At 30.5% G+C, this 12,155-nt stretch overlaps 1 protein-coding gene across 1 annotated transcript; it reads left to right on the plus strand.

The window, feature by feature from the left end:
- Positions 1–380: 380 nt before the first annotated feature.
- On the plus strand, positions 381–3,762 carry LOC148312960 (cuticle protein 2-like). Its single transcript, XM_088270849.1, has 3 exons — positions 381–490; positions 2,057–2,184; positions 3,225–3,762. The coding sequence occupies exons 1-3, from the start codon at positions 476–478 to the stop codon at positions 3,616–3,618; spliced, it is 537 nt and encodes a 178-aa protein (XP_088126975.1). The 5' UTR covers positions 381–475; the 3' UTR covers positions 3,619–3,762.
- The last annotated feature ends 8,393 nt before the right edge of the window (positions 3,763–12,155 follow it).

Below are 12,155 nucleotides of genomic sequence, written 5' to 3' on the forward strand. Positions count from 1 at the left end.
ATAATTTTTTATTTTCTTTCTTTAACTAACATGTATAAACTTAATTCATTCAATTTATTTTTAGCATTTTAATGTCTTAATTTTTTATATCTGAAACAAGCTTGTTGAAGTACTTGGTTCCCAAATATTTAAAGTTTTGTTGTTAGGCATTGCACTTTGGTTTTGTAAAGTCATGTTGGTATCTCGAAGATGAATTTGAAAATTTAATTGCGATATTTTTATTTTGACAACACTCTGTATTCTGCTTAACCTATATAAATGCCAAACCATCCCACATAGATGCATGGGACATTTTAAAAGAAAATATTTTATAATATCTCATCGCAGCTGTCTTTTTTTTGTAATGTACCTTGAAAAATTAATCCTGTAGTTTACTAAGATATATAAAGCAGATATATTTTGGTTTTTTCAACATTCCACCATCGACCGTGCGATCGTTCTTGTGATTTCATTCATTGCGTCTCAGTTCAAAATAATGTCCCTGCTAACGGTGAGATAATCAACCATTCAATTTCATAATTTACTTTCAATTATTTTTGAAATGCATATTTTTAATTAACGATCTAACTGCTTATTTTGTTGAAATTCATATACCATATAATATGTAGATGAATTCGAAAGAAACCACCCTTTTAGCCAAACGGCTTACATTTCACTATCAGAAGGATGATTTGGATTCTGTTTCCCGATAAGATTTAAAATACTTTTTTTTTTTTTTAATTTAATTTATTTAAAATAAATATATATTTACATATTCTTCTAACCTTTATCCACACCCGTGGTGCATAGGGCACTACATCGTATTGATATAGTGATATATTGATCGTTACTAACATGACGGCGACGTGATCATCCCTGCCCTTAAAGGACCAGTCCAGGGTCATAATTAACGTTAAATAATTTAACATTAAATAAATATTGTGAATTACATTAATTTAACGTGAAATAAATATTAGAGTATAAAATCACTATTTTTTATTTTCACCCCACCCTGGGAATCGAACCCGGGACCTCTAGCTTGGTAGATAAAAACGCTAACCTTTACACCAAGGAAGCGGGAGAAATTTAATTACATACATTTATTTATAAATTTTTATATAAATAAAAAATATAAGGATTTTTTTTACTGTAATATTTATTTAATATTACCCTGGACTGGTGCCTGAAGCGGAGGGCTGATCACGTTTCCTTCATGTGTAAACGATCAAGATAACACTGCGTTTATATGACGCAGTGCCGTATACACCATTGGGTGCGGATAAGGGATATTCATTGAGATTTTTTTTTAAAAATTGGGAAATCCATCAAGCCACCTTATTTACCTTATCGGATTTCTTTTTACATACTTTCAATACTTTGATATACACTCATAAAAGACATTTTTTTTCAATTTTTTTAAAATATTAAATCCTGATAATTTACCTTTTCCTTCATTTTGGCTTTGCTCCATATTTTTATTTGCCCTCTTACCTTCGCCGGCAACAAATTAAAAATGCTCGGAACTATATATTGAAGTGTTCTACTTTCATATTTATCGTTCACTCCTGGGACCACTAACCGTTGGTTAAGGGTGAAGCGGTATTATAGTCGTGCACTAGAATAATTTTATACTTTTTACTAGTTTGTTTGCTCAACTATGATATTCGTCCACAATATTCCAAGTACTGAAAGTGACATGATACGGTTATTTTTACCAATTTTATATTTTCCCTTATATTTTATTTATTTTATATATACCTGCAAACAATCTTTACCTTTTCCAAATCCATGCATCTCTTCATACATATTCGCCAATTATTCCAACTCCTGACTTAACCAATTTCTTGAAATACTTGATCATGTCAAATATTTCTTTGACTTTCGAAATTTTCTTGACATATTCTAAGTTTAATTGATATTATATTTTAATACGGTGTTTGTAAATGATGTGGGATGGATCGAAACACTCGTCCCAATAGATTTTTTTATAGTGTTATTTACCAAGTAAAACTTTTTTCAAATAAACACTTGAAAGTTGTATAAAGTATTTTAAATGTTTTCTTTGTGTATATTGAAGGTTCTGGTAGGATGTTTGAGTCTAGCAGTCATGGTGTTTGCTGACGACGATGGAAGCTACCACCCTGGAAAATACGGAGACGACGGGAGCTACAAAGCTGCTGTTGCAAGCCTTCCAGCTTACAGACCGTAAGTGATACATACAAAAATAGATCAATTGCCAATAAAAAATAGATCAGGCTAACTCCGCCTTCTGCAGTTGGTCTTCCACAAAGATTCGTAGCTCAGCTAGTTTCTCTTTAGCGTAACCATCGCCCAGGGAGGTGTCCTGCCTAACATCTTGTCAAGAATCCGATCTGTAAATGCAACTAGGAGAGATTTTAGTGATGCGTTTTAAAGACTTACTTCATAGCTAAATACAGGATGTGATATCTTTTAAAATAACTACGTACTACACACAAAAAATGACATTTGAAAGAATATATTTCGACTGCATTCAGTGTACTTTCATCCTTCTTTTACCAAATCTATGTTTACACACATTAGGGTTTGAATGAGGACTCTACTGTGTACTGCTAGTTTAGCTTTCGCTGATAGGGTTTTATATACTATATGCTCCATTCGTAAGTTTTACATTTTTTAAGTAATTATACTAAAATTAAACAAGGTTATTGGATTAAATTCTACTTTTATATATATATATATATATATATATATATATATATATATATATATATATATATATATATATATATATATATATATATATATATATATATATATATATATATATATATATATATATATATATATATATATATATATATATATATATATATATATATATATATATATATATATATAAAACGATGTATATTGTAACGAGTTTCGTCTTATTAAGACATCAAACTTTGAGTTAAGTTTGTGCTTGATAATGTTTTAATAGAAGAAATGTCCTACAATACACATCATTGTATACATTTAAAAAAGTGTAATTCAATCCAATAACCTTATTTAATTTGAGAAATATGGGTATGTAAGTATTACCCAAAAAATTAAAATAGAAGTCTACCAACCGTCTGCAGTTACTATAAATTCATTATTTTACCAGCATTCACTTATTATCTCACTTCCTACTAACATAAGAAATATTTTGACAAGCAGTAAAATATATACACCCCGATTCGTAAAGTGAAATTGCAACGCATGTAATAATTCTTTTTTTTCAGGTTTCAGTATGCTAAGAACTTAGAATTAGTCACCCCTCAGTATGTCACATACAAACCGACAGTCGTGAGCATCCCGACGCCTGTGGTGACGCCCCAACACTACGTCGTGAATCCCGTTTACCAAACCAAGACCTACACAAACCCTGAAGCCTCTGCCCGAATTCTGGACCAGGATGTCGAGATCCAGGAGAACGCCTACCGCTACAAATACGACACCGAGAACAACATAAAGGCTGAAGAAGCTGGAAGCATAGCCAATATCAACTCTGAACTCGAAGGTTTAAAGGTTACCGGGTTCTTCGAATACATCGGTCCTGACAATGTCAAGTACCGCGTGGATTACGTGGCTGATGAGAATGGCTTCCAACCCGTTGGAGCCCATCTTCCCAAGTAAATAAATAAATAAACGAATATAGGATGATGTGAATATACTTCGATTACGACATTCAATCCACATATATACATTTACTTACATACCGTTTTTGCTTCCGTTTTTTACGGAAACCACCGCGGACACATACACAATAAATCTTAGTAATTTTCATCCGTATCGGTTAAATAGTATAGGAGTGTGTAGAGTATAAACATACATACATTTATATATATATATATATATATATATATATGTATATATATATATATATATATATATATATATATATATATATATATATATGTGTATATATATATATATATATATATATATATATATATATATATATATATATATATATATATATATATATATATATATATGTGTGTGTGTGTGTATGTATATTATTGGAATTAATAAATTATTTTTCCGTATTTTTGTATTATAATCTTGTATTTTTATGTACAAAATATAATGTAAATAAATACATATTTTTCAAAGCATATTCTTGTAATAATTTATAATCGTAAAAAAACAAAAAAAAAATTGTTGGAATAATTACATAATAGTGGTATTTACTAAGTAAAACTTTACTTAATAATGAAATAATTACAACTTACTTGATAAGTCTTGTATAAAAAGACACATTAAATTAGACAATTTAACCTCAAATAGTATCGCAGTAATTTTTTTTTATCGAAGATTACATTTTTTATATTATTTTGAGAAATAAAAACAACCTGTTACCCTCTTCAGGGTTTTTAATTTATGACAAAACTAGTTGGTTAATAAAAATGTGAGTGGATTAAAAAATAAAGTCTTTTTATTTCTCAAAATAATATATCAATATGATCCACAAAGTTAATGCTTTCGATATTCAAAACATAACATTTTTTTTAATTGATCTCAATGTTGTGCAATATATTTAATTATCATATTTGTGGCTTGACATACGAAATCGTCAAATAAAATGGCAGCCAATTACAGCGAATACAGCTCTGGTTAGCTGGGCCAATCAGGTTCCACGTCTGACGACACAAGGTGGTTAAAACTTTATAGTGAAATAAACCAAAGCTTCATGGAAAAACAAACGATGCACTACCCTGTCTGGCAGCGAGGGTGATTCTTCTCGTGGTGATCCAGAGACTGGCAATGTGCCAGGGCCAGCTTGCGGGATTTGTCCAAGGTTGTAGGACCTACAACCTGAGGACGAGGAGAGCTGATCCCAACGGTCTATAAAGACGATAAGTTCGGATAGAGCAAGGGAGAAGAAATAACTTTGATCTATAATTACTTCATGTTTTATTATTATTTTATCATAATAGTCCCCGGAAATTAATAAAATATAAGTAATATTATTATTAAAAACTATTGTAAACACATAAAAAAATTTACAAATATTTTATAGGAAACAAGGATAGGCAGTAACAGCATTAACAGACTAAGGAATCAGAGATGGTTAATTAGTCATTTTAAAAACATTGCAAAACATCTATCGTTTATATGAAAAAAGACGGAAGTCTGAGCATCTCAGGGCTTACTACCTGGCCTGATTTGCTATAGTCTTGTATATAAAGTATATACTTTTGCAGTTGTTCATAATTTTACTCATAATTGAACATCCATATTGCATTAATTTTTGGCTCATTTATATTAAACTTCTTCAAAAAGGTTGAGACGTCAAAATTTACATTTTTATTTATAAAGCTTATGGTATGATGGATACGAAACGTATAATCAACACAAACTGTAAAGAAACCTTTGAAAAACTTATTCAGGTAGACACTCCCATCAGAAATGAATGTAGTTCTATAAATAAATCTGACCTTTACAAATTATTTCAATATTTTTAAAAATTGCGGGAGAAATATGTGCAAATACTGTAAATAATACACACTCATATTTATGAATTATTTTCCAGCAAAGTCATATATCAAATCCACACATCAATTTCAAGATAAGGTGTCTTACAATGGCGGAGCAAGGCATTATGATGGTCCATATGCCCACGTATGATGGAAATTACAAATTTGAGTATTTAATTGGGTGTTATAAAGCAGGTGTTTAAATCAGACAAAATCACGTTATTATTATAGAATCCAAATGATTTAGTGAATGTAAGATTTGAGTGAAATATTGCAATAGTTGATGCAGGAGTGCCCTTGTTTTTTGCATGTAGCAATTCATTTTTTGAAGGTGTCTGCCTGGATGAGTAATTTAAAGAAGTTATTACATCCTTTTTTAAACTATGAAATCTTTATTAAAAACAAGTATTTTAACAACTATTTTTTAATATGAAGTTTTAAAAAACATTTTTTAAGAACAACATTTTCAGTGTGTAAAAATACTTGTTCACAAAAATCTGGATTTTCTCCAATTACAGGAGTTATTTTCATATTATTTTTTGACATCTCATCAAAGATGAAGAAGAATATGGAATGAGAATATTCCAAGAATTTGAGTAGTGTGGTTGTCAATAATGGGTAGAATTGGTGAATGCTACACGTGTGTAAAGTGATCACTTAAACCAGCCTATGACGGTCGTCAGCCCCGTAAATGCCCAGACTTCCATATTCTTCTTCATCTTTGATGAGATGTCTAAAAATAATATGTTTTTAATAACATCCTTGAAAGTTCATCCATCTGTATTCCCTGATCTGATACAAAAGCATATAGGTTTCCTGACAGATAATTTTCATTACTGTTTTTTTTTTGTTATTGTACATATTTTTGTTAATATTGTTAAAGGCATTAGCCGTTAATAAAATAAAAATGTAAAATTATTTTTTTTTATTGTTATTGAACATATTTTTATTAATATTGTTAAAGGCATTAGCCGTTAATAAAATAAAAATGGAAAAAAATAAATTATTTACAAATGTTGTGAGCATAATGTTATCATGTCTGGAGTTTTTTGTATGAAAAATTTTACGTCTGTCAAATGGCTGCCGACAGTGTTAATTAACATATTTGCCCATTTTCTTTCTTTTCTTGTCCGCCTCTGTAGTGTAATGGTCTACCGTTCTGGAGGTCCCGGTTTCGATTCTCAGGGGGGTCAAATAAATAAAAGTGATTTTTTCAATGTAATATTTATTCAATATTACCCTGGACTGGTACCTGAAGCGGAGGGCTGATCACCTTTCCTTCGTGTGTAAACGATCAAGATAATACTGTGTTCATATGAAGCAGTGTCCTATGCACCATTGGGGTGCGGATAAGGGTTTTATTATTATTATTATTCTTTCTTTTTGTTCTTTCATTCTCTCTCATAAATACGTGTTCATTTGCTAGATCTACACTAAATATTTTGTACTAATTTTTATGTTTCTGTGGTTAACTATAATTGGCTTGTTTAGTGTATATCTTTTAATGTTTTGTTCTATATACATATTTTCTACATACGCTACCAAATAAAAAATTATCAAAAAAAAATAATAAAAAAATACAAATCCCTCAATAGATGTATGCATAAAATGTGTTCGTTAAAAAATTTAAGTGTATTAAATTTCTGTTTTACAAATAAATTTTGTTAAAATTAAAATTTAACCCGACTGACATTTAATTTCGTTACTTCATAACAACCTTCATTTAGTTTATGTTCGAAACTATAAATCTATAATTGATTCAATATTTATGCTAATTTTTTCACCAATTTTGTTAACGAAAATTGAAAAGATTTTTACTGAATTGTTTTTCACAAATTTACGGATATACACATTTGAAGTGTTTATTTGTAAAAAAAATATAAATTAACAAGGTGGGTAGAAATCCGATACATATTTGAGTACGTTGATGTTTTTAAATGTTTTAACCCTTTCGACTCGAGAATTTATTTCGAGAAATTATTTATTGTTTTGGCATTCACTTTGTGGTGAGACATGATGAAAAGAAAGCTATGCTTCCATCTTCAGGTGTAAATGTAAACTAAAACGCATGCAAAAAAAATTTGAAATTAATATCTTCATAATAGTCTTCAATTAAAAGTTTGATAATTTTTTGGTAAGTTTAATTTTTTAGTTATGTCTTCTATTTATTTTATTTATTCAGAAAATTAACAGAACATTAACATAAATACATTGACAATAATATAAAAAAAACAGGTAATTGTAACATTCCAATAACAAAATTTCACAAATTTTAAATGAGTTAAAAGTAAGAATAAAATATAGCAAAAGTTAAGAAGAGCAATAGGCAGACGTAATTTATAGCTAAAATAAAAATAATAGTTAAAAAACAAACAGTTGTACAAGTTGAGAAGAGCAATAATGTAAAAATAAGTGCTTTAAGGCAACAGCAAAAAAAAACAGTAAACACATCGTAGTCGAACAGGAGAAAATGACCAACTGACAAAACGTAAAAGGTTCAGGAGGGCCATTTAACCGTTTTTACACTTTTGTTATCGATTAAAAACAAAGAAATAATGTATTCACGATTGTGATTATTTTTGTGTGAAAAGAGATGTTTGCTAATGTTGAAATGAGTAGGTAAATAATATTTCAGAAAATTTTCATCCTAAAGTTTTTAAAATTACTTAAAGCAGTTGGTCACTTTTTCCAGGCAAAAATCTGGGAAAAAATGCAGATAGTCACTTTTGATTCTTAGAATGAGATTGTAAACGTTAGTTACATATACAAAAGTTTAATTCAAAGCATTTTATTTTATTAATTTATATTAAGAAAGAAACTTTTTTTGGTAAAAAAACTGGTAACTTAACATTTTTTTTTAAATAACATAACTTTTTATTAATTAAATACACAATAATGAAGTATTTTTATTTTTTTTAAAATAAATATTAGTGATTTTACACCATAATATTTTTTTCATATTACCCTGGACTGGTCCCTGAAGCGCAGGAGTGATCACCTTGCCTTCATGTAATTAACGATCAAGATAAAACTGCATCAATACGATGCAGTGCCCTATGCACCATTAGGTGCGGATAAGGGTGAAAAGAAGATTTGAGATCTAACTTATCGTCAAATCTTAATTCATGTACATTATATGGATCACTCTTTCTTGATTTTTACACATTTTCATCTCTACTAGCCATTTGACTTCGAATTTAGTCACTTTGTTTCTCTAGAAACATTTAAATGTCAAATGTTTCATATAGAACTTTAACTAACTTCGTGCCGTTGAAAATTGTTACAACAAGCAATAATGTCCAACTGTCACTTGGTCACTTTTGCTTGTAAAGAAAATAAACATCAATGCAGTTAGTCATTTTTAACAAGTGAAAATATTATACTTCCAAGTTTAAAAACGCTCTGGGATTTTTTCAGTGCAGTATTAAGCTAGTAAGATGTCAAATAGTTTTTTCTTTTAAGGGGTTAAGTTTTTATTATGTCAATATTAACTTCTGTTTGAACAAAGCGTAGTCTATAAAATTCCAAATTGCGTTTAAAACTTGAATGTCATCCGATCACCTTGGCAGTTATTTACACACATCGGAGATTCATTATTCTCTATACATAATTATTAATGATTTATTGGTGACGTTACACTTATAGATTCACTGATCTGTTTAAATCTTCCATAAATTTGAAAAGGCGTGCGTAAATAAAGTTTTTTTTTTGAAATTGATTTGATTTTTTAACTAATAAATTATTAGCTATACTAATAGTAGTACTGATATGATGTATCCTTATATATACATAAATACGTGGCCTGTTCAATTAATACGTAGACTGACGTCATATAACAAAATGTACTTTAAAATTTAAATGTAACTTTGTTTTTAAATCACTAAATCTATTATAGGCGGCATTTGGTTATTTGGCATTTGCCATTCGGTGAAAACCAAATACCGCCTATACAATGCCTGCATTGCTCCTGTTCTCTTATACGGCTGTGAAACATGGCACCTTACAAGGGCCCAGAGCAGCCGTGTACTAAGCTTTGAGAATAGGTGTTTGTTAGAAGTCAGTAGGAGCGAGATCAGGTTAGTATGGTAGGTGGGGAGAACAGTGATCGAGTGTTTGGCCAAATGGTGAAGACCATCTTTAAAAACTGAATGGGCTGGACCGTTGTTTCATCAGCTTATGTATATTTATATATAAGTATACTCCACTAAATTTTCTTATGAAAGCGATACAATAAGCTTTACTTTCAAATCTATTAAAATGCTACCCACATATGAAATGTATCCAAGCCCATTGCATGTAAACTAGTTTTAAAAAATAATGTGGTATTGATGTCGAATGGTAGGCAAAATGGTGAACATTACACAAATGTATAAAGTGATCACTAGAGTCAGCCAAATACCAATTAATTTACCCTAGGATGCCCAGACTTCCATCTTTTCTCGCATTCAAACAATATATGTTTCAGTTATTATATAGTTTTTAAGATAACAAGCTTCAACATCTCAACCCAGATAAAGAAGAATATAGAAGTATTTACATTATCTGAGTATTTACAGTCGGTATTTATGAACCAGACTATGACAGGTCATAAGCCTTGTAAATACTTACACTTCCCTATTCTTCTTCATCTATTTTGAGACGTCTTAATATATATACCCCTAAAAATATATCTTCAAAACATAAGTGTAATTCCGAAATAATCGGTGGGTATGTATGAGGTGATGCATGAATGTGGAAGAGGCGTTTTTTTTTTGCAAAGACAGAGTACCCCTACCTACCCCTGCGGAAAAGCGGCGTGATGGTTAGTTAAATAGTAAATTAAGTGGAGAAACCCATATTTGTGAACAAGGATTTGGATACACCTAAAAACGTTGTGAGTTTTTAGTTTGTATTCATATATCATCCGTAAGGTGAATAATCTGATAATAAAAAAATAATATAGTGGGTTTATACCTAGAGTTGAACTTTTTATACAAGAATCGCTTCATCTGGCCATCGCAATTATAAAATAGTATTCAAAGATAATTGGTATCTAGATAATATACAAGCCATTGTCTTGAGACAACTAATCGACGTAAGTTACATAAGGTTTTCATTCAGAATTGACCACATCCACGCACGTGTCGTTGATCCAATCCAAATGCATTCATTATGTGAATGAACAAAGAATGTTTGTAGTAAGGCAGGAATGGTCAAACTTTTGGTCACTACTGATGACTGGTTTTTAAAATCTTAACCAATGGTCTACCAACATAACGTGTGTTACAATATATTGAGTGTGTCTAAATTTTTGTTAAATCTGAGTTTGTCCATTAAGGAGTTGAAGAAGAATATTGAATTCTGGGTGTTCATAAGACGTAGTTACTGTCATAGGCCGGTTTTGAGTAATCATTATATAAACATCACTATTTTGATCGACACGTTGTATTTATTATTTTCTGTTGTTATAAAATTTACATATTTACTATTATTTTATATCTAGATCATTATAAATAAATATTTATTATATCATGAAATGGTATGGGCACATTGGACGCAGAGAACCTGATTATATTGTAATCCAGGCAATCGCAATAGATTTTTCTATTGAACGCTGCTGCTGAAATAAAACATGATTCAAAGGCATGGCCTAGGTAAAGTTGCCCATGACAGAAGGACCCCAGCAGTCAACAAAAACGATGAGTTGAACCAGGCAATCTCCATGGATCTTCCTCGAAAAACATCCTGAGAAAGATTAAAGAATTCATGGATACTGCAGAAATAAAACATTATTCGAAGGCATGACCTAAGTAACGTTGTTCATAATAGAAGAACCTACAATCTGAGGACAAACAGAGCTGACCATAGCAATCTACAAAGATAATACGTTGGGATGGAGCCAGGAAGAAAATACATATCTCATATCAAAGTCATTGGCAATATAGCATTGATTTTTTTTATTGTATTTTCTAGGAACTAGGAATAATAACAAGGTCGACGCTTGGCCACCCCTGAAGCGAAGCAAAATATCTTGAATTAAAAAATATTCCTTATAAGTTACTTACGGATGATTTCATGATTACACATACAATATGGCGGGTGATTTATGCACGGGCAGAGCTGTAAAATTGGAATGAGGCAAAGCGTTTTCTTTGTTTAGTTTCGACGATTTATTCGCATTTCGCTCTTTGACTTTTCCGAAATATTGAATCAAATTTATTTCATACGCCCACAACGGCTGAAGGAGTTTGCCTGAATTTATTACTGTACTAGCATTGAAATTTAAAATTCCGGCAATCAAATACAGGGTCAAAAATGCACTTGTATTTTTGAATGCATACTTTATTTACAATATTTTAGGCGTGTCCAAATGGTGTTCTGCATTTCACAGTTATTTTTACATCTTAACATCTCAACATATATGAATAAAAATATGGAATTATGTATATATTTACAGGATTCTTAAAGGCTGGTTTTGATCGCCAACGTCTAATATGTAGGCTGATATGATCAGTCCTGCTTCTAGACTCTATGTAATATTATATAGAGCTAACTGATTAACTATCATAGCGTTTCGTCGCAGGAAGAGGCAGAGAGATTAGAATACCACACCTCTTAGTCTTTGCAAAAACATCTTCACCTCTTCCACATTGATGCTTCTCCATTCTCATAAATATCCGCCAATCATTCCATCTCCTGACTTGATCACTTTCA

This window comes from Brachycentrus maculatus, unplaced genomic scaffold (assembly GCF_059751285.1).
Source record: "Brachycentrus maculatus isolate JH-2025_06_01 unplaced genomic scaffold, ASM5975128v1 h1tg000028l, whole genome shotgun sequence".
NCBI lineage: Eukaryota > Metazoa > Arthropoda > Insecta > Trichoptera > Brachycentridae > Brachycentrus > Brachycentrus maculatus.